This window comes from Dipodomys ordii, unplaced genomic scaffold (genome assembly GCF_000151885.1).
Source record: "Dipodomys ordii isolate 6190 unplaced genomic scaffold, Dord_2.0 Scaffold11, whole genome shotgun sequence".
Lineage (NCBI taxonomy): Eukaryota > Metazoa > Chordata > Mammalia > Rodentia > Heteromyidae > Dipodomys > Dipodomys ordii.
In genome coordinates this window covers 6,955,830-6,979,467 of record NW_012267227.1, presented here as the reverse complement: position 1 = coordinate 6,979,467, position 23,638 = coordinate 6,955,830, and the positions used below count along the sequence as shown (strand labels likewise).

The following is a 23,638-nucleotide window of genomic DNA, read 5'->3' as shown; positions in this document are numbered from 1 at the left end:
GGCAGATAACACTATATGTTGTTTTAAAGTACAGGACTTTCATTTTCTGTTTTTTTTTGTTTTGTTTTGTTTTTGTCAGTCATGGTGCTTGAACTCTGGGCTTGGGCACTGTCCCTGTGCTCTTCAGCTCAAGGTGAGCGCTCTACCTCTTGAGTCACAGCACCACTTCTGGCTTTCTAGTGGTTTATTGGAGATAAGAGTCTCATGGACTCTGCTGCCCAGGCTGGCTTTGAACCATGATCCTCAGATCTCAGCCTCCTGAGTAGCACTCGGCAGGACTTTCATTTTAATGTCTGTATCTTACATTGCCTTTTTATAGTATTGCCTCTTGTAGATCATTTACTGGACCATTGTTATGAGTAAGATTTACTAAGTGGATGGATGAATATGTATGTATCACAGGAAACATCCTGAAATTACCCTGAAAACACATTAACCAACAATTGTATTAATCACTGTGTTAAGGAGTTTATTTCCCTGGTAGAGGTTTCTACTTATCTCATTTTCAGTAGACCCTTTATGGCTTAATTTTAATGATAAAAGGAAGCATTTTATTTACTTGCTCAGAAACCTTATATTTTAAATTTTTTCTTTGTAAGTGGTGTTGATTGAACCCAGGGGTTTGTACTTGCTAGGCCAAGGCTCTGCCTGCCATTTGAGTTACACCTCTAACTGGACAATAATTCTTGAATGGCAGAATAGTTCTTTTTGGGTTGTAAGCCTGTTTGAGAAATGAACAGCTTCTGAATGGCAGGAAAGTTGCCATGTATTTAGCTAGGAGCTAAAGTTGTACCTGAGGTAGGTACCACTTTAAGTTCAGTCTTGTATTTGAACCTACACTGTTAATTACTTTTTGGCTTTAAGTATGTGTTCACCTTCAGAATTGGAACCTAGGTCTCTATAATTCTATTCTGTTCTACCCTACCATACATACCAGTTTATTAGATTATAAGACACATTTTAGCTTGTAAGTATTAGAGTCATCATTTTTTTGTATTCCATTGGTTCTGACTTTAGAGACCAGAGGAAGGGAAAGGATGTTGGAGATGAAAAAGACTCAGCCAGATACTGAGTTAAGTGGTTATGACTTAAGAAGGTGATATTTTAGAAGTACATAGCAGGCTGAATTACATAGGAAGGATTTATACTATTTGGTTTGAGGACACTCAGAAGATTCTTTGTGTTGTAGAATATAATGGAAAACATCCATTGTAGAACTTTTTAAACCCACTTTCATTGGTAATTAATAATAATATAAGGTTGGAAAAGATCATTGCCTAAGTTGTATACCATGATAAATAAGAAACCTCCGGAAGAATATAGACAGACTTTCAGGAAAATCTGGTGGAGACCACTAGTCAGAATTATATGATGTATATGTTAAACATATGCCACCATTTCAAAATCACTAGAACACCTCCTAATTCTTTATTCATTTATACACACAGTACCTACATTTTTGTGGAGAAATCTGATTTGAGCCAGGTCTGCTGGTGGCTCATGCCTGTAATTCTACCTACTCACGATCTCAGGCTGAGATCTGAGGATCATGGTTCAAAGCCAATGCAGACAGGAAAGTCTATGATACTCTTATCTCCAACTAAGCAACCACAGAAAAGCCAGAAATGGAGCTGTAGTTTCAAGCATCAATCAATCAATCAATCTAAGGGATAGTGCCTAGACCCTGCATTCAAGCTCCAGGACTGGCACCAAAAAAGATAAAATACAATTGTGATTTTAATCCTCTTTACATTTGTTTTGTTTCAAGATGACTCAAGGAGAACAGCATCTAGTGCTGTAACGGAGCCTGGCCCTCCTGCAATGCCAAGGTTACCTTCCTGCTGTCCCCAGCACTCACCGTGCGGAGGGTCATCGCAGAATCACCATGCATTAGGACACCCGCACACAAGTTGTTTTCAGCAGCACAGCCACCATTTTCAACATCATCACCACCACCATCATACCCCCCACCCTGCTGTCCCAGTTTCTCCTTCCTTTAGTGATCCTACCTGCCCTGTGGAAAGACCTCCGCAAGTCCCAGCACCTTGTGGAGCAAATAGTAGTTCTAGTTCCAGCTACCATGACCAGGTAAGTGAATTTTGATGAATTAGTCTGCCCACACCTCTCCTTCCTCCCCTTGTTCTTTCCTTATTTAATTGCAGTACCTTCAGGAAGAGAGGGAAAATCCTAATGATAAAAGTAAGTCATTCTTTTTTTTTTTTTGGTCAGTCATGGGGCTTGAACTCTGGGCCTGGGCTCTGTCCCTCAGCTCTTCAGCTCAAGGACAGTGCTCTACCACTTGAGCCACAGTGCCACTTCCGGTTTTCTGGTGGTTAATTGGTGATAGTCTCATGGACTTTCCTTCCCTGGACTGACTTTGAGCCGTGATCCTCAGATCTCAGCCTCCTGAGTAGCTAGGATTACAGCCGTGAGCCACTGGCACCTGGCAATAAGTCATTCTTCAATGCAAAAATAACTTCATTTGATGAGTTGTAGCTTTTTTTTTTTTTTTGGTTCCATCCAGTCCTAGGGTTTGAACTCAAGGCTCTGGCACTGTCTCTGAGCTTTTTTTTTAAACTCAAGACTAGTGCTCTACTACTTAAGCCACAATTCCACTTCTGACTTTTTGGTGGTTAACTGGAGATGAGTCTCATGGATTTTCCTGACAAGCTGAATTCAAACTGCAACCCTCCCATCTCAGCCTCCTGAGTAGCTAGGTTTAAGGCCTAAGACCCCAGTACTGGGCTTGATTTGTGACTTTTTAAAATTTAATTCTTTATTGGTTTCAGGTGGTCTGAATTACTGCAAATAAGATAAATAAGAATATGGAAAATGAGGGAATCTAAAATTAACTTTTTACTCTGAAATTACTTTTGATGATTTTAGCTAAATGCAATTCAACCTGATCTTTCGAATTGTATTTCAAAGTGTGAAAACTATTATGTCGATGTAATTTATGAAAAATGGAAAATTATCCTGGTGTTTTCAATTTCCCACTCACTGGTTATCATACAAGAAATAAACAGCTTTCTCAAAGGTCAGCCTGTAACCCAGTTCCTCAGGAGCAAATGAAGTTTTTCAGGTAGAGAATTGAAATAACAGCAAATGGTTACAATTTAGTAAATTGGTTGATATTATAGTGGGTGTTTAAAATGTTGAAATGGTATTAAATTGTATGAGTTTTCACATGAAGTAAATGACATGTGCTGTTTTGCCTTTTTCTGAGTTGTTTCTGTGTAATATAATTACGGTATAAATCTAGATATTATGTGTTCAAAAAAAAAGTTGTTATTTCAGGGAAAAACTGTAATTCTGACTCTCAATATGGGAGTAAAAAATCAAAAGGAAAATTCAGAACAATTGCTTCTCTGTATCAACTGACCTTTCTTAAGTACCAGTACCATCTTTTTGCATTTCAATGATAGTCTTTTCTGGGTCTTTATACCAATGAAAAATAATCAAGAAGGAGAGATTTTCCCTTTGAATATAAAATGAAGCTAACTACTAGTAGGAGGACAAATTTTGAAAGGTTTTTTTTAGTCGGTCATGGGTCTTGAACTCTGGGCTTGGGCGCTATCCCTGCGCTCTTTAGCTCAAGGAGAGCACTCTACCACTTGAGCCACAGCACCACTTCCAGTTTTCTGGTGGTTAATTGGAGATAAGAGTCTCGTGGACTTTTCTGCCCGGGCTGGCTTTGAACCGTGATCCTCAGATCTCAGCCTCCTCAGTAGTTAGGATTACAGGCAGGAGCCACCGGCCCCTGGCTTTGAAAGTTTTTTTTTAAAAATACATATGCATAGGAACCCTTTCCCCAAATTTCCTTTTGTATAAAATATAAGATTTGAGTCAGGTCATCCTTTTACTAGAACTTAATTTAGAAAGTTATCTTTAGGTAGTCGTAGAGTTTTCAATTGAACATGAGCACACTCTATTTTGATCTGTGTCACCCCTTCGGTCTTTCTTCCTCATTTCTCTGAACTTCATCTTACGAGGACTCTGAATGGAAAAGGGACAGTATAAGAAAGTGGTGGATAGGTGGGGGGTGCCCTCTTCTACACTGGTTAAAGAGCTGTCAAAGATGAATATTCACCGAATAGTCTGTTGGTGAATTAGTAATACAGCTGGCTTGATAAAGCAATTGTGATTATTCCTTTTTGCCTGAGCCATTTAATTTTTGGTAGAGTTTTTTCCTAGTATAAAATAATTGTAACATGTTTACACATCTCTGAATAAATAAAACTTGAGAAAAATCAGCCGGATTCCAGACATTCTGTGGTGATAAATGGATGTGAAGGTGAACAGAGTGAGATTTTGAAGGTAATAGTTTGAAACTTATGTAGACTTCCATACTTACATGAGCTGCATGCTCATGAGAGAGCATTATATAGTATCTACTTGAGGCCTGTTTGGGAACAGTTTGGAAAGCTGAGGAATTAAAGATACTACAGTTTCATGATGGTGTTGTATGACTGAGTGGCATATTGAGTTTAATTGCCCAATTGTGCTTTCCCCCAATCACATTTCTAAGTCAAGAAATTAGTTTATATTGTACTTCTTTTTATTAAGTGATGTGAAGCTAATTCACTATTTAGCCTGAATAATCTTAAGGTTCCCCCCTCCCCCCCTTGAATAACATAAGATTTGTTTTTACTATTAGACTTTTGGTCAAAAACTTGTGATAATGGTTTAAAAACTTGGGATAGACAAGTTTATCCCAGACCTTCAACATTTTCAGTGGTGATAATTTGCTTTCTAAAGAGTCCTAAATTATTGGTTTGAATTTGGGAGTAAAGGAGAATTACGTTAAGTGATTTTTAAGTTTCCTTTTCTCTTTGTAAAATGTAGATATTGTAAGAGAAATGACATTAAAATAATGTTAGCATTTGTTCATCCTTTATGATCCTAAGGTTAACTTAACAAAATGATTCTAGGATTTTAGGATATTAGTATCAAACCACTACAATTTTCACAAATCCAGGCTATCTGGTTTGTTGTTTTGGTGTTTGATAGGTCTTCATACTAAGAACCACATTTTCAGGTAATTTGAAGATTTTATTTTTCTAGGTTACATTTCTAGGTTACCTCTATACTATAACATGAATCAACGCATAGCTGAATCTTTAAGAAGATAAAATGCAGTTCCTCCTTATTTAGCAGGCATTGCCAGTAGACCTGAGCAGCAGTGGCATCAGAAGTCATGGAAGTGGTGGCTTTCACGGCGCCTCTGCATTTGACCCCTGCTGCCCTGTCTCTTCCTCTCGGGCTGCAATCTTTGGCCACCAGGCTGCTGCTGCCGCCCCGAGCCAGCCATTATCGATAGATGGTTACGGATCAAGCATGGTTGCTCAGCCCCAGCCCCAGCCCCCTCCTCAGCCCTCTCTCTCATCATGTCGGCATTATATGCCACCTCCTTGTAAGTATGAATTTAATGAGTCAAGAACCTAGAACCCTATAGGTGAAGCATTATGGGTGGTTCAGTCCTCTCTGAAACAAATCTTTTCATTACTTCTGATTCATACATTTTTAGTATTTGAGTTAAGAGAAGGATGTGTTTTTCCTATGCTAATATCAATGAAATTTAAGTGTACTGATACCTTAACATTATTTTAAAAGGAAGTTTCATAGGATTGGAAGTTTTTAGGAGTAACTGAAGATGTGCAGAAGTTTAGTAAAGTGAGTTTGTCTAAGAATTCTCAAATGGTTATCTGAGGCATAATAGGGTTCCTTGACAGAATGCTTTGCCAATTGATACAAGATTTTAGTATATTCATTTGTTGAAGGCTATTACCATAGAATCAGGTGGAGCTTTTCTAAAGAAATTGCAATCTACTAGATTAAGAAATGATAAATAACATTGGGCTATGTAGCTTATTTACCACTTTGTTCAGTTTTAAGCTAATTACTACATACTTAATACCTTAAATCACATTTTGATAATAACTACTGGAAATTTGTGTAAGCCAGGAAGTTGACAGGGAAATTTGTCTTTTGTTCAGATTTAATGCAGTGGGTGATGTCAATTATATATTTTGAATTTCTTTTTCCATTCCAATGATTCAAAATACCTACACCCTGTAGACAGAACTGGAGTCAGCCCAGAGTTTGTATAATGAAACTGGTGGTACATTATTTGGTTTTTTAATAATACAAATTAAAATAGGAAGTGCAGGTTGGTCAATAGATTAGAAACAAGTTACATTTTGCTAAGCATTGGCCACTGGGCAAATTCTTTGCATGAAACTTGAGATGATACACAAGCTGTTTTGTATATTTGTTGCTACTCATTTTTTTGATTGATTCTCTTGTGTTAAGAATTTAATGTGTGTGGTTTTCCATCTTTCCTCTTTAGAAATAATAGGCTAAAGAAAATTAAAACATTCCCCCTTAAATGTTCTAATAAAAATGAATGGTTTAGACTTTTACTTTTATCATAAAAGTGTTTCATGTACATTCCAAAAAATTCAAACTTTGCAGAACATTGTAAAATGAGAAGGTAAAAGCTGAATCTCCCTACTTCACTAATCCTACTTCCTTAGAGGTGGCAACTCTTTTTCAGCTTACTATAAAAACTTTGAGAAATTTCCTTTGTAAATACATGCCTATGCTTAAAAAAAAAACCATGTGGCACATAATATTCTGCCTCTTGTTTTCTGTTTTTAAAGTCAGCAGTCCATTGGATTTCTTTCCATGTTTGTTAGCATATAAAAATCCAGCCCACTGGTATTTGTTGTTTTTTCAGTCTGTCCCCTTATTAATTTTTTAAACATTCGCATAATACTCCACAGTATGTATATTAGATGAGTCCTCTGTTGCTGAGCATTTAAATTGCTTGTAGTTGTTTGAGTTTTAACTATAGGATAACTTCCTACAAGTGAGATTGTTGTGTCAAAGAAATAAACTTTCAAGTAAATATTGTTAAATTTCTCTCCAAGGGGTTGCACCAGTTTATACTCCTCATTGGGGGTCTGTGAATGAGAATGAAGGTAGGAAATTTGAATTGTATTCCCTTATATTAGAAAAATTTTGAGTGATAACCATGCTCTAGCCATGTTTTCCTAAGTGAAGTTTTTAAAAATACATATGCATTGGAACCCCTTTCCTAAATTTCCTTTTCATTCACATGTGAGACACAGAGTTATGAAACCCTTTTTCCATTTAAATTGTACTGGGAGAAAGCTGGTATGTAGTGTGTAGTAGAGCAGTGAATTTAAAATGAGACAAATCCTGGTCAGTCTCCCAGTTCTGACTAGCTTTTTTTTGTTTTTTTCCCTGTCCTGGGGTTTGAACTCAGGGCCTGGGTGCTTTTCCTGAGCCTTTTTGTGCTCAAGGCTCACGCTCTAGCCACAGAGCCTCTCCTGGCTTTTTCTAAGTAGTTTATTGGAGATAGGAGTCTCACGGTCTCTCCTGCCCGGGCTGGCTTTGAACCACCATCCTCAGATCTCAGCCTCCTGAGTAGCTAGGATTACAGGCGTGAGCCACCAGCACTCAGCTGAAGTATTCACTCTTTACCCTCAGTTTCTTTCTGTTAGCAAACTAGCAGTAACCCTGATGGTCTTTAAGTTATGAAACTTTGACTTCTACAGGCAGCTTATACACCAGTAGTACTAGTGCAACTAGAAAGAATCTTTGCTTTTTGCAATGTGTGTGGTCTTAATGAAGTAATAAAACAACTTTGCTTGAAACGTTGTCATTAAAATGTTCTGGTATCTTATGAAAGTGCAGTAGTAGATAGAAAAAGAAGTCTGTTTGTTATTGATGATACATAGAGCAAGCTCTGGCTGACCCAGGACTTGTGATTCTCCTGCTTCAGCTTCTCAAGTGTTGAGGTTATGGGTATGTACCACCATGTGCGTGGCACAGGCTATTTATTATTAATTACTTATTAATTATTAATCATTCAGTATAAACCTATGAGAATTTAGATATGAGATAGTAACACAGTATTGCATCTACAAGTGGCATGTTGAACTTTATAAAAGCAACTTCAAAAGCATTTAAATTTTTATCTTATGCATAATTGATACGTAATAGAATATGTTTGAAAACGTTCCTACAAATAAAACTGAAAAAGAATAGAAATGGTTGATGAGAATGCAGAATATGCTACTCTTCTATATCAGCAGCAATTCTGTTTTGTTTAGTGTTGGCTAGCTGCACTGATGGCTCATACCGATAATACTAGCTCCTCAAGAAGCTGCGATCTGAAGATTGAGGTTTGAAACCAGATTGCACAGAAAAGTCGTTGAGATTCCATCTCCAGTGAATCAACAGAATGTCAGATTGGATGTGTGGCTCAATTGGTTGAGTGCCCAAGGGGGAGCGCAAGGCCCTAAATTTCTAGCCCTTGTCCTCCCTTCCTCCCCCTCACCCCCAACCAAAGAGTTAAATAAGTGAACACATTTGGAAGCAAACTTTTAAGATTTTGTAACATTTGTGATCATTTATATCTTTTGTAATACGTAGTGCTAACAAGGCTTCCTTTGAAAATACAGTTATCTGGACTGCTCCTGAATGAATCAGTTTGGTTAAAACTTGAAGAAAATTCTGCAACAAAGTAAAAAATAACTATAGCCCTATACCAGATTACCAGGAATATTGCCTAATAGAATGAACGTTACAGTGAAATCAAGGAGACTTTCTTTGCAGTACTAGGGATTGAGCTCAGGCCTCCATGCTTGCTAGGCATGGTACTCTGGCACATGAACTATGCTCCTAGCCACGACTACTTCATCTTAATATAGCACGGTAAAACAGCGAGGGTCCAGGGGAGATAGAAGCATAATAAAAGAAGAATTCTGCCCAGTTAATTTTCAGCGTGGCTCACTTTAGCTAACAAGTCAAACGGAAAAGTAAGGTGTTTGTAAAGTTATAATTGAAGCTGGATATAGTGGTATAGGCACCTGTAACCCCAGCACTCAGGAGGCTACAGTGAGAGGATTGCAAATTTGAGGCCAGCCTGGGATACATCTTAAATCATAAGACCCCATGTCAAAAAAACCCCAGAAATTATAGGATTGGGGATATGCCTCACATAGTAGAGTGCTTGCCCAGTAGTGCAAGGCTCTGAGTTCAACCCTCGATACTATCTTAAAATAAGCAAAAAAAAAAAAAAAAAAAAACCCTAAAAGTCAAGCTTAATTTTCTTTTTGGTTGTTGATTGGTGAGAGTTGACCAGGGCCTTAAACCCACTGGATAGCTGCTCTCTCAGTGCACTCTATCTTCAGCACACATTTGAGTACGGAGAAGTGCAAAAAAAAAAAAAAAAAGGAAACAATTGAAAAGAGCTTTCATGTGAACTGTAAGTGCCTATCAGTAAGCAAAAGGTGAAGATCGCAAAAGGCTAAGGATACATAGATGGTTCGGAGAAGAAATGTGAGTCATTAATAAAAGATTTTTTTTCCGATTTGTTTTTGTTTTTAAAGTAGGGGGAGGTTGAGACTGGGCTTACTATGTTAGCTCAGACTGGCCTTAAACTGATTTTGATGGGCTGGTCTTAAATTTGTGGACCTCCTGCCTCTGCCTCCTTGGATTACAAATTCTTGGATTACAAGTATGCACTACCATACTTGGTTCTTCAAACAATGTAGTGATCTTATGGGAGTAATAATACATTCCTAAGTATTTGTTGATGGAAGTATTATAACAACCTTTGGGAAGGGTATTCTTAATCTATATTTATCTTTCAGACCCATCCCTTCTAACAGGAATTTATGTCACAAAAATAGGCTCTGAGCATATATACGTATATACATACACCACAGAGGAATGGTATACACAGATGTTTTACTGGATTACTTTTAGTTTGTAGTCAGCGAGAATTTTTCAGAAAGTTTTGATACAGCTTACAATGTAACCCTGGGAATGAAGTGAAATTACATGTACTGACCGGAAGGGTTTTTCTTGCAGATGCTTCTTTGACAAGACCACTTCACCATCAAGCTTCTGCCTGCCCCCATTCTCATGGAAATCCCCCTCCTCAGACGCAGCCCCCACCTCCAGTGGATTATGTTATTCCTCATCCTGTCCATGCTTTCCATTCTCAAATATCTTCTCATGCGACATCTCATCCTGTGGCTCCCCCACCCCCAACTCATTTATCCACTGCGGCCGCCCCAGTCCCTCAGCACCTTCCTCCTACACACCAGCCCATCTCACACCATCTCCCAGCCCCAGCCCCTCCAGCACAGAGACTGCACCCTCATGAAATGATGCAGAGGATGGAAGTCCAGAGGAGGAGAATGATGCAGCATCCAACGTATGTATCATGTCTCTGCAAAGAGCATGGAGCCTGCTTTTTCTTTTTGTTTCCATTCGTCTTTAAAGATACAACATTGTCACCCTAGCATCTCAGAAGGCTGAGATCTGAGGGTAATGGTAGAGTAGCCACTGAGCAGGTGCAAGGCCCTGAGTTCAAACCCTAGTATTGGGGGGGGGGCAATGTAAATATACTAAAATACTTATTGGTTCTCTAAGAAATTATTTATTTGCAATACTGGGGATCAAGCCCAAGGCCCTTTTTTATGCTAGACAGGTACTCTACTGTTCTTAGCCTGGAAATTGATTTTTGCTAACTATAATCATCCTTTGTCAGTTTTTTGTGGGGGGGGGGGTGGAGGGTCTGTCAAAGGGCTTGAACTGTCCCTGAGCTCCTTTTGCTCAAGGCTAGTGCTCTACCACTTTGAGCCACAGCTCCACTTGGAGTTTTTTGATGGTTAATTGGAGATAAGAGTCCCACAAACTTTCCTGCCTGGACTGGTACTCCTCAGATTCTAGCCTCCTGAATAGCTAGGATTACAGGTGTGAGCCATAGTGCCTGGCCTCCCTTGTCTTTTCTTGAATTACACTTGTTGACAAAAAGTTTGTTAGATGACTTAGTAGAGTCAGATCACTTTCAGCAATCTCTCCTTGTTGATTTCTGCTATATACTAATGATTGTGCTACAAATTGATACAGAAGAATAAAATAAAAAATACTGAAGGGCTGGGAAGGTGGCTCAGTGGTAGAGTGCTTGCCTTGCATGCCTGAGGCCCTGGGTTCAATTCCTCAGCACCACATAAGAAAAAAGCCAGAAGTGGCGCTGTAGCTCAAGTGGTACAGCGCTAGCCTTGAGCTGAAGAGCTGAGGGACTGTGCCCAGGCCCAGAGTTCAGGCCTCACGACCGGACCAAAAAAAAAAAAAAATACTGAAGATTTGATGTTACTGATCAGAGAGGGGAAAGAATAGAATTTCCAAAAAGTTGCATAGAAAAAAGTCATCATAACCTTATTCATAGAAGTAATATTTAATATACTCCAAACTTCATGAAAACATCATAGGCAAACTTGTTACTTTTTTGAATTTATGACCTGAATTCACTATTGTGAAATCAGCATCTAATTTTCTCATTTGGAACAAACAACTTTTGCCTTACTTTTACCTACCTATAAAGTTTTTTGTAAACCGGGTACAAATGATCCTTCATTTGTCATTTGTCATCTCTGGCTGTTTCTACCTGATGAGCAGTTATACATTAAGAGATCATACATGACTGAAAAGATGAAAAAAATGCAGTGTTTGTCTTTTTTTTTTTTTTTTTTTGGTCTTTTCTTGGTACTGGGGGCTCAGACCGGATTTTGGTCATGTCTTTTTTTTGGTACGGGGGGATCAAACTGGATGTTGCACTTTTCCACTGAGCTACATCCCTGGCCCCCCCCCCCCCACAAATGTACTTTTTAAGCCTTTACATAAAGTGCTTATGAAATTTTTAATCTAATCAATGGTCTAGCATTTGTGTAAGTTCTTCCTTTTGTTAAATAGGTGGGTTTTTTTTTTTTTTTTGGGTCCGGTCGTGGGGTCTGAACTCTGGGCGTGGGTGCTGTCCCTCAGCTCTTCAGCTCAAGGCTAGCACTCTACCACTTAAGCCACAGCGCCACTTCCGGCTTTTTTCTTTTTGCTTATGTGATGCTGAGGAATCGAACCCAGGACCTCATGCATGCAAGTACTCTACCACTGAGCCACCTTCCCAGCCCGAGGTTTTATACAGAATATGTACCTGGCTACTGCTAACTTTCTAAACAATAACTCTTAATGTAGGAAGTTGACAAGTGAATAGTCATATCCTCCAGTGGCTATCAAATGAAATTTGCAAAAGGGTCAGGAATGAATTGAAAAGAATTTGATTACAAAAATGAGTCCCTGAGACTGAGCTGTGTTTCAAAAATGTTCCTTGTCTTGAACACAGGCACACAAGGACCTTGTACTTAGTAGGCAGGTGTTCTACCACTTGAGCCACGCCCTACTCCATGTTTTTAGCTTTACAGTTTTTTTTTAGGTAGGGTGTATTGAATTCCAGCCTCCCAGGTAACTAAAAACACAGCTGATTGCAACTATGCCTGGCTTATTAATTGAGATGGGGTCTTACTTCTTTGCCTGGGTTGACCTTGAACCAAGATCCTCTTTCATCTCCTAGGCTAGCTGGGATTATGAGCATGAACCATCTGGTCTGGCTCTTTGTTGAGAATTTATGATCAACTTGTATTTGTAAATTTGACTGACTTTAGATTGAGAACATAATAAATTGGGATGCAGAATAGTGGGTGAGGGACTGGGAAGGTGGCTCAGTGGTAGAGCACTTGCCTTGCATGCCAGAGGCCCTGGGTTCGATTCCTTAGCACCACATAAGCAAAAAGAAAAAAGCTGGAAGTGGCGCTGTGGCTCAAGTGGTAGAGCACTAGCCTTGAGCTGAAGAGCTGAGGGACAGCGCCTAGGCCCAGAGTTCAGGCCCCATGACCGGACCCCAAAAAAACAAACAAACAAGAATAGTGGGTGAATGGAACTAAATAGGGTCCTAGATATGTTAGCATACACCGTATGTTTTAAGAAAACAATGTATATGGTTTAAAATGTCTCAGATTTCTAACCTTTACAATAGTTGGGGGGGGTGAGGGTGTGTGTGTGTGTGTGTGTGAGTGAGTGTGTATTGGACTGGGTCTTGAACTCGGGGCCTCATGCTGCTTCTGCTTAGCTTTTCTATTCACGGTTTGCACTCTACCACTAGAGCCATGCCTAAAATTCTGGCTTTCTCCTGGCTTATTGGAAGTAAGAATCTCTAGGATTTTTTCACCAGGGCTGGCTTTGAACTGGGATTCTCAGATCTCAGCTTCCTAAGCAGCTAGGATTATATATAGTAACTATTGGAACCCAGCTAATATGGTGACTTCAGTGTCAAAATAGATGGCAATAAAAAACAAGAAATGAAGAAAATAAGAGTTTCCATTTTCTTGCTTTATTGTGTGTATATAAAATAACTTGTTGTTGAGGTGACATTTACTGAAATGTTAAACACTTAAATTTTTAATTTTTATTCAATTTCCATGATTCTCCTAATTAAAATACCTCTTGTAAAGCTTTATAAAATGATATTAAAATTGCTGTTTTCCCAGGATTATATGTAAATTTGAGATGTTGGGATAAATAGAATTTGTGGAGGAGGTTATAAGCTCTTAATTTGTTACCAGTTAATATTCATTATGTTAAACTTAACTTATTGATAAGTATTATAATTAGTAATTTGTAAACATTGCTATGAAATAACTTTATAATAGGTGCTTTTAATTTCTTGTTACAAATTAACTTTAGAACTAGTCTGTAGATAGTCATTGTAGTAACACTAGAATTGTTGATACATTAAGGAATAACCAATTCTTCACTTATTTCCAGTGGTCTTTTTGTGTTCTGTGTTTCCAGGCGGGCACATGAACGGCCCCCACCCCATCCCCACAGGATGCACCCGAACTATGGTCATGGGCACCATATCCATGTGCCTCAGACTATGTCCTCACATCCTCGTCAGGCTCCAGAGAGATCTGCCTGGTCAGTATCTTGCATATTTCAAAGCTCTGTGCAGTAGCTTCTGACAATACTAGGGAAGCAGTCGTTTGTAGAGAGGAATGCCTTATAGCAGCTTGGGTCCCGTGAAGAAACCCAATCTCCACTTTAGCTATGAGACAAGCTGAGGCCTCCAGAGAACAGAATAGGAGCTTGTGTTCTAGAGTAGGGAATCACCTCCAGCAGGAGTCATCTCCTTAAGTTTTATTCCATTTTGAATTGACAAATAATAATAGTGTGCATTGGATACAATATGATGATTCCGTACATGTATACACTGCGGACTGATCAACTCATGCTGGTAGCATATGATTTCTTTGAGATGACAATTTTAAGTCCTTATTTTTACTGAAAAATTTTAAAATTTATATTTTGTGCTTAAACTCCAGACTTCTCCCTCTTGCTCAGCTCACTTGCTTGAGCCTCAACCTAGTATTTGGCTTCTTTCTGGTTCATGGGAGATAAGAGTCTTTCAGATTTTGTCTGTCCAACTGGTTGAACCATGACTTTCAGATCTCAGTCTCCTAAATAGCTAGGATTAGTATGCCACCAGTGTCTGGCTCTACTGATTTTTGAAGATACCATTAATTATTAGCAATAGCTACCATGTTGCACAGAACATTAGAATTTACTTTATCTAACTGAAATTTTTTTTTTTTTTGGTCGGTCGTGGGGCTTGAACTCTGGGCCTGGGCGCTGTCCCTCAGCTCTTCAGCTCAAGGCTAGCACTCTACCACTTGAGCTACAGCGCCACTTCCGGTTTTCTGGTGGTTTATTGGAGATAGGAGTCTCATGGTCTTTCCTGCCCGGGCTGGCTTTGAACCGCGATCCTCAGATCTCAGCCTCCTGAGTAGCTAGGATTACAGGCGTGAGCCACCAGCGCCCGGCTCTAACTGAAATTTTGTACCTGCTGACCAAAATCTCTCTCAACCCTTCATCCTCAACTTCTGCTATCCACAAGAACAATCCAGCCTGTATTCTTAGGCTTGTGATATGTCCTAAAGAAATGGAAATGTTTGCATTGAATTTTCCTGTTGAATCCATTGTGTATAGGCAGTCACTAAGATCTTAAGCTACAATGACCTTTGGGGCAGATTATAAAATCAGAATGAATGAGGATTTTGCATATCCCAGTTTTATTCTTTCTAAAATATTGTTTAACCTTACTTTATAAGGTATAGAAGAATTTGCCATTCTAACTATCCTGGATGTCAACAACACAAGAGATGATATCCATTCCAACAAACAAAACCCCTGGAAACATCTGTAACATTCACATACACCAGCAAAGTAAACTATTTTCTATGCTCCTCAAGTAAAGTGTTTAGGATGGAGGGATTGGAGGAGCCAGTGTATTTTCTTCTTTTGTGATATGTGAAACAATGCCCAAATGTTTTCTCCCATTTGGTCACAAAATTGAGTTTTTTAAGCTCTCATTTTCTGAAATAGATTTGAAATTGTTATTGTAACTTTTTTTTTTTTTACTAAGTCATATTTTTCACAGCTTTGTAAGTTAAGAGACTTTATTTCTGAAAATGTAAATCCACTCCCTATTGTGTTGACAATGATCGCATAAGGAGAACACAGAGTTGAACTGTTGTCATCTTTTTTTAGGGAACTGGGAATTGAAGCTGGCGTTACGGCGGCCACATACACCCCTGGAGCATTGCACCCTCACTTGGCCCACTACCACGCCCCTCCTCGACTGCATCACCTGCAGCTAGGAGCTCTTCCTTTAATGGTACACTTCTGTGACTTCTTGCATGTTGTTTTTTTTTAAAGCTAAATGCCTTATTAAAATCCCTTGGTATATTATCGATGTCTTAATGGAATTTCAGAATTTCTCTTGTTCATTAGAAGTTGGTCTAGAATGTGGTATTAAATATAGTCATATCTTTGTTTATAATTTGCATTGTAAAATGTACTGCTAATATATAAAATAACCAAAAAGGATCTTTTCTGTATGAGGGAACGATGATTTACCGTCACTAGGACATGTTCTCCTGCATGAATAGAATGGATCTGTGCTGCTGCTTTCCTTCTTCGTCTTCTAATTGACAGAAGGACAATAGGAACTCTCTACCTTTCACTAAACAGGTTGCTTATTAGCACAAATTGTTGAGTTTACATAATACTATAAACTTGCCTTCCTTATGGATTTGTTGCACACAGTTATGACCAAGTGTTGTCAAATAATAAAATCAAATGAAATTTCATAAGGCAGGAATTTTACATTCCTACATGCACATTACACAGCTCCTCAGTTAATGGGGAGAAGTTTGCCGTCAGTCTCCGGATATGGTCAGTTGTGTGTTTTGTTTCCCCACTCTTCATCTTATGAAAATCTGCCTTCCAAAAGGTGCAAGGTAAACATTATGGTTATGCCTCCTATGTTAAAAATGGCAAAGAATGTGCTTAAGTGATAAAGCTTGTCATTTGTTGAAGGCGGTATGGTTAATCAAGTGTTCATGGTATGATACTGTCTGTGCATCTTGAGCACTTGTGGTTTTTCCTCAGCAGTGCTCTCTTGGCACCTATATGCCCATAGGGTCCCAAGGGTTTACTATACCCACACTTACAGATGGGTACAGAAGAGGGAGTGGTTCTGTCTGGCTGGGGTGGAATCACTGCAGGAGTTTCAGAGAAGCTTCATTGGACAGGTGACATGCAGCAGCTTTGGACCTGCTGTTGCAGAAGTTGCGTTATGGAAAGAGCTAGCAATCAGCCCAAGTACCAGGAACTCCTAAATAAGTATGCTCCTCAAGTAGAATCTAAGAAGTGAAGGAGGCTAAGGAGATGGTTAGAGTTGTCTAGGAGGTTTAGTTGTCTGCTTGGTATTGATCTTGGTTATAAGGAAAGCTGTCATAATGGAAATATCAGCCATATCAAGGTTAAAAGTTATTGCTTACTCTATAACACTTTAATAATAACAATAAAATTACATTAAAAAGGCATTGTCTACTTATTTTAAGTTCTTTTACACATAGTCAGTTAAAACTGTACATCTGCTAAAAGTAAGTTTTTAATCTCAATAGAGGCAGATTAAAAAGTAATGTTGGAAATTTATCTATAAACATGGAAGTGCCAGGCACTGATGGCTAACCCTGTAAATCTAACTACTCAGGAGTGTGAGGTCCGAGGATCATGGTGTAAAGCCAGTTCAAGCAGAAAAGCATGTCCCCGCCCCCCCATGAGACTCATCACCAATTAACCACCAGAAAACCAGAAGTGGCACTGTGGCTCAAAGGGTACAGATACTGGAATCTGAAAACAATGAGGATTATTAATATACTTGATAAAAAATTAGAAAACTCTGATAAAACTTCCACTGACCTTGATAAGAGCACTGGCGGCTCACAACTATAATCCTAGCTAATCAGGGGGCTGAGACCTGAGGATTGTGGTTTGAAGCCAGCCCATGAAATTCTTATTTCTAATTATACAGCAAAAAGCCAGAAGTGGAGGTATGGCTCAAGTGGTAGAATGCTAGCCTCAAGCAAAAAAGCTCAGGGACAGCACCCAGCCCCTGAGTTTTAAGCCTTAGGACCAGCACACATGCAATGCACACACACACACACACACCTCAGCCTTTCATAGACAGAATTAAAAAGCTGGGCAGATGTTCTTTTTGCTGTGAGGAAGCTAGAGGAAGAGATATAAAACTTACCTTGCAGTTACATTTTGTTAGAAAATTGTTCATTTTTAATCATGAAACAGCTAGGTTTTTTCTTTTATTTCTTCTGTGTTTGAAGAGTTATAAGAATTCATATTTTAAGAGGAACCTAACCCTGTAACAGAAGGCTTAGTTGGAGTGATGTTGAAGTTATAAAAGTTGAATTTGGTGAGTTGAATGGAGTCTTTCTGAACTGATTTAGTCTGTCTTGTATTACACATAGGTTCCTGACATGGCAGGCTATCCTCACATTCGTTACATTTCATCAGGTTTGGATGGAACTTCATTCAGAGGTCCTTTCAGGGGCAATTTTGAGGTATGTACTAAAACAAATGAGCCATTCACCATGGTCCCTTTAGTGCAGAAAGACTATATAGTTTATCTACACACCGCTAGTTTCTGTACACTGTGGTAATTACTGCCTAGTATTCAGAAAGCAGTAAAATGTCTGCTTTTCTGACATTGCTTCTGGGTGTTAGAGACTTAATGTAGCGCCATATGATGATGATGCTATTATCCTTTTTTTGGGTTTGAGATTTGAACTTGAACTTAGTACCAGACGCTTTTGATCTTTGGCTGAGGCTCTACCAACTGAGCCATGCCTCCACCCTACCTCAATTGACCAAGAAAAAAACTGAAAAAAAATGTTCTATTTGCCTTACTATGTACTGTTATTGAAAATTATATAAACAGTCATTTAATGGGCTGGGAATATAAATCAAGTGTAAGACCCTGAGTTCAAATTCCAGTACTGCACACATACCAATAGATAAGTAAATAGCAACAAATAAACACACTATTTGCATAGCAATAGTGGGTTATTTAAAACATACTTGTAGGTTTGTAAATGTATAAGTTTTTAGCTTTGTTCTTTTGGATTTTTCTTTTTTTTACAATGCTGACAGTTCTCTTCAAGGAATAATCACTGACACTCTTAATACTAGATATTCTTTACTTCTAGGAACTGATTCATTTGGAAGAAAGATTAGGAAATGTCAATCGAGGAGCATCCCAGGGAACAATTGAAAGATGTACATATCCACATAAATACAAAAAGGTAAGGGTTTCCTGTGAACCTTACAAATTTTTACCAAATGCACAGAATTCAATATTACAAATCTTTGAGTAGTGGAGTCTTAATATCTGCTTTATCATTAAAACAATACAAGTGAGCTAGGTGCCAGTGGCTCGTGCCTGTAATCCTATGTACTCAGGAGGTTGACATCTGAGGATCATAGTTTGAAGCCAGCCAGGGCAAGAAAGTCTGTGAAACCCTAATCTCCAATTAACCAGCAAAAAGCTGTAAGTGGAGCTTTGGCTCAAATGGTAGAGTGCTAGCCTTGAGCAAAAAATCTCAGGGAGCTGGGTATTGGTGTCTCACACTAATAATCTAGCTACTCAGAAGTCTGAGATCTGAGGATTGTGTTTTAAAGCCAGCTTGGGCAGGAAAGTCCATGGACTCTTACCTCCAATTAACCACCACAGAACTGGAACTAGTGATGTGGCTCAAAGTGGTAGAAGGTTAACTTTGAGTGAACAGCACCCTGTCCAGGACTGGTTAAAAAAAAAAAAGTGATAGCATTAACTTTAAGGAGCAAGTTGTAATATTAGATTTTTCCCAGTCAGAAATAACAGTCGTAGCCTGGTGCTGGTTGCTCACACCTGTAATCCTAGTTACTCAGGAAGCTGAGATCTAAGGACTGCAGTTCAAAGCCAGCCAGGAAGGGCAGGAAAGTCCATGAGATTCTTATCTCCAATAAACCACTAGAAAACCAAAAGTGTCACTGTGGTTCAAGCGGTAGAGTGCTTGCCTTGAGCTGAAGAGCTGAGGGACAGCACCCAGGTCCAGAGTTCAAGCCCCACAACCAACAAAAAAAAGAAAAAAAAAAGAATACATGTGTATTTTTTCATTTTTAAAACCAACAGAAAAGTAAAACTTACTCCATTTTTTTCCATATTTATAAGCCTTTTTCTTTTCTTGTTTTCTGACCATTGTCATTCGATGTTCTATTTCTGCTCATAGCTAGTACTCTACTACTTCAGCCATGTAGCCTCCAGTCCTTGTAGGTTTTTTTTGGGCAGTCTTGGTGTCTATAGCACAGGCTAGTCTTCTCAGCTACTTGAGTGCTGAGGTGACAGGTGTATACCAGTTGTTTGGCTCCTAGATATTTTTAATAGCTTATATAAAGTTATACTATATGTTAATACCATACATTCTAACCTAGCCATTTGCTTTGATGACATTTTGTTATGTTTATACTATATTTTTTTGTTTTGTTTTTCCTTGGTGCTGGTAGTGGGGCTTGAATTTAGGACCTGAGTGCTGTCGCTTAGCTTTTTTATTCAAAGCTGGCAATCTACCACTTGAGCTACAGCTCCACTTGTGGCTTTTTGGTGATTAATTAGGGATAAGAGTTTCACAGATTTGTCTACCTGGGCTTCCTTTGAACCGTGATCCTCATCTTAGTCTCCTTAATACTGAGATTAGGGCTGGGCAGGTGGCTCAGTGGTAAAGCGCTTGCCTTTCATGCATGAGGCCCTGGGTTCGACTCCTCAGCACCACATAAGCAAAAAGAAAAAAGCTGGAAGTGGCGCTGTGGCTCAAGTGGTAGAGCGCTAGCCTTGAGCTGAAGAGCTGAGGGATAGCGCCCAGGCCCAGAGTTCAGGCCCCACGACCGGACCCCCCAAAAAATATACTGATTATAGACACGAGCCATTTGTAAGCCATTTTACTTTTCATTTTTGTATTGTATTATATCTGGAAGTTAATAGAGTGGACATTTAAAACAAGTTCCTATAAGAAACAGTGCTTTATGCTATAGAGGCTATAGTTGTTCTTTGTATTTGTCATGTTTTAAAAGTATGAATGTGATACCACTAAATTTAAGTTCTTCTCTCTGCTTAAGCAAAATACACTTTTCACTAACTATATGAGTGTTGTTTGAAGTATTCATTAGAAAGATGAGATTTCTCTAGTTGTATTGATAACGGGATGGAGAGATAGCCTGTAGAATATATCATTCTTAGTGTAGATTAAAAGTGATAGATTTAAACAGGTACCAGTGGCTCATGCCTGTAGTCCTGCATACTCAGCAAAAAGCTGGAAGTGGAGCTGTGGCTCAAGTAGTAGAGCACTAGCCTTCACTACAAAAAGCTCATGATAGCCCCCAGTCCCTGAGTTCAAATCCCAGAATGGGCATCAAAAAAATAATAGTAGTAGATTTCAGACTAACACATTTCTATTGAATTTGGCTTTTCTTTTGTTGCCGATTATTAGAGGGGGTTAGTATTTGAGTCACTTAATACATCGCTAATTCATGATAGTCTTTTCTAAGATATAAATTGTTTGTGAATATGGTTGTGTTGTGTTGTGTTTTGTTTTTAAATAAATGCAGACTTTACTCAGTTGTTCAATAATGTCATCTCTGCTAATAAGGTAACAACTGATTGGTTCTCACAGAGGAAACTGCACTGCAAACAAGATGGAGAAGAAGGGACTGAGGAGGACACAGAGGAAAAGTGTACTATCTGTTTGTCTATTTTAGAGGAAGGTGAAGATGTGAGGTAACTAGATACTCCTTATTAAACATTCAAACCTTACAAGTCTTTTATTTGATAATCAGCTTTAAACTAAAAAAAAGTTGCTTGTTTAGCAAGCACAAGGCCCTGAGATCAAACCCCACCCCAAAAGAAGTTTCTAATATTATGTGTCTGTGGAAATGTGCTGCCATCTCTGCTGCACTAGCAGTCCAAACAAAACAACTTACCCCAAAAATTGTCATAACGATCAGTTTGACTCTTGTTCTTACACTCATTCAGATTCTATATTACTTGTTTCCGCAGCTGTGACAATTAATTATTTTGGTCACTCACATTATATTGTCCAGAATTCTAATTTAACATTGAACTTCGAAACACTACAGAATGAGCCCATGTATAATTACAAATGTCACACGCCATTGTCATAAAAGTAATTTTGCCTTTATTTTCTTTGCCATTATTAGGCGCCTTCCATGTATGCACCTTTTCCACCAAGTGTGTGTTGACCAGTGGTTGATTACCAACAAGAAGTGCCCCATATGCAGAGTGGACATCGAGGCCCAGCTGCCAAGTGAAAGTTGACATCGTGCTTCAGGACTCCTGCCCTCCCTCTCATTCTCATCCTTCCTGGTACTGCAGTCAACCAAAGATGGCATCGATTTGGAAGCACTGAACTTGAGTGCTGGCTCTGCTACATGGTACATCCAATGCGAGACCCACACCTTATGGAGACAGTTGATTTTGATGTATTTATAAAAGCTTTTTTTTTTTTCCTCCTAGATTTGACATTTTCCTGTATCATTTTACTGTATTTTTGCATGGTTCCTTGTATTGCATTTCTTTGCACACATTATGGGCTTGTGACCCTAAACTTGCAGGCAAGATTAGCTGCTTTAGTAAGTAGAATTTTGTGGTCTTTTTATTTTTTACCTAGTACCAAGTCTTGAGAATTATGAATTTTTTTATCCATTACTAACCTTTAATTTAATCAATCATGTACTTTAGTTTAATGTATAAAGATTGTCTCGAAAATGATAATATTGTGTATTAAGACATTCCTTAATTAGGACAAAATGGCTGCTGTATATTTACAATATGGAGTTCTGAGTTCAATACCATCCTAATGCTGGGAACAGTATATAAACCAAGCTCAGTCAGATGAGGGTGGTATTCACATCACCAGAGTGATCAATAGAAATTTCCTTGGTGTATCCTTCTCCTTCCAGCACAGTGCAGATAGAGATGAATATTGATATCATACATTTAAGACTGCTGTTCTGATTGTATTTATCTTTTTCTACATCATCTAGAACTTTTTATTTCCCTGATTGAGTTTTTTTTTTTTTTTGCTGCTGTGAAACAGCTTTGATGAACACTAAGTACTAATTTCAATTAGCTGAATTGTACATACTTGCAGATTTAATAAAAATTTTAGGGAAATTGAAAAGGACATGTAGAACTTCAAGTTGTTCAGTCCTCTGCTAAGCACGAGTAGTTAAGATATCTGCTTTTATTAATTTTGTAATCACATTCAGTTAATATTTAGAATTTCAGTCATTTGGCAGGTATCTATGCATTGGTAGAACTTCTAAAGGTCCCCGGGATCACGTTTAAGGGATTTTTACTAGTTTAAAGGTAAATAAAGTCAGCTGAATCTACATGTCTCTTGTTTTATTTCTCTCTTAAACTTGAAGACAATAAATCTGCAGATACTGTGAGGCACAAATTATACTGTTAACCTACTGTTGCTATGATTATAGAATCCCACTTCAGACATTACCAAGAGTCGATCACTGATTTAAAATTTTTAATATCTATAGTTAAGATTTACAGCGTAATATAGAATATAAAGCTAAGTTAACATACTAACATTTCTCCTTTGGAGGAAGTTTTAATCCACTTCAGGATGCATATTATCAAGATACTTTCATATACAGGATAGCCGAATTTTATTTGTTTAAATATGCTTAATATGCCCCAGATTGCAAATGCATCCAGTCAGTAATATCACTGTCTGTATGTGGAAGACATGTTCCCATGGATCATATGTGAAGATGTCAATAAGCTTGCATTAAGCCACCTGCTTTGTAAGTGGATTGATTAATAAATAACTTATATTTCTATTGTCTTTGTGTTTCATAATTAATTTCTATTAAGTAGTTTACATTAAACATCTTGGAAGTCATAAGCAGCACTCCTGCTCAGACTGATATTTGCATGATTGGGTGTTAATATTTAATGGTGCCTTTTTAATATTTAGTAAGTGATGCACTGTGGTAATTACCAGTGTGTGCAGATGGAGCGTGGGTTATATTTTAGAAGATATAAAATAACAGTCTTAAAAGTATACTTGATGCGTGGGTATGTCGGTCAGTGGTGGAGCACTTTGCTTAGCATGGAGGTAGCATCATGGAAGGTCAAGGAAGAATGAGGGAGAGTGACCCATGTTGGCTACCTTACTGCGGAAATGAATAAAGTAGCCTGTGATCCAGGTAAGACTGCCCTGGGTCCCTGTCTTGGGATGGATTACAAGTAGGATAGGAAGATAATCATGGTGCA

The 23,638-nt window shown here is 38.5% G+C and overlaps 1 protein-coding gene across 4 annotated transcripts in view; it reads left to right on the top strand.

Annotated features, from left to right (window-relative positions):
• The window catches only part of Rnf111 (ring finger protein 111), a 66,033-nt gene extending 42,826 nt beyond the window's left edge, over positions 1-23,207 (top strand). The window contains exons 6-15 of one of the 4 annotated variants that reach the window (XM_013010242.1): positions 1,769-2,088; positions 5,155-5,413; positions 6,933-6,983; positions 9,907-10,255; positions 13,726-13,851; positions 15,481-15,607; positions 17,763-17,855; positions 18,501-18,596; positions 21,000-21,103; positions 21,544-23,207. In XM_013010242.1, the coding sequence (XP_012865696.1) occupies positions 1,769-2,088; positions 5,155-5,413; positions 6,933-6,983; positions 9,907-10,255; positions 13,726-13,851; positions 15,481-15,607; positions 17,763-17,855; positions 18,501-18,596; positions 21,000-21,103; positions 21,544-21,661 (1,643 nt within the window). In that variant the 3' untranslated portion in view covers positions 21,662-23,207. Of the gene's footprint in view, positions 1-1,768; positions 2,089-5,154; positions 5,414-6,932; positions 6,984-9,906; positions 10,256-13,725; positions 13,852-15,480; positions 15,608-17,762; positions 17,856-18,500; positions 18,597-20,975; positions 21,104-21,543 lie in introns of all 4 variants that reach the window. The other 3 variants (XM_013010241.1, XM_013010244.1, XM_013010243.1) reach the window with 3 other exon arrangements.
• Positions 23,208-23,638: the final 431 nt, after the last annotated feature.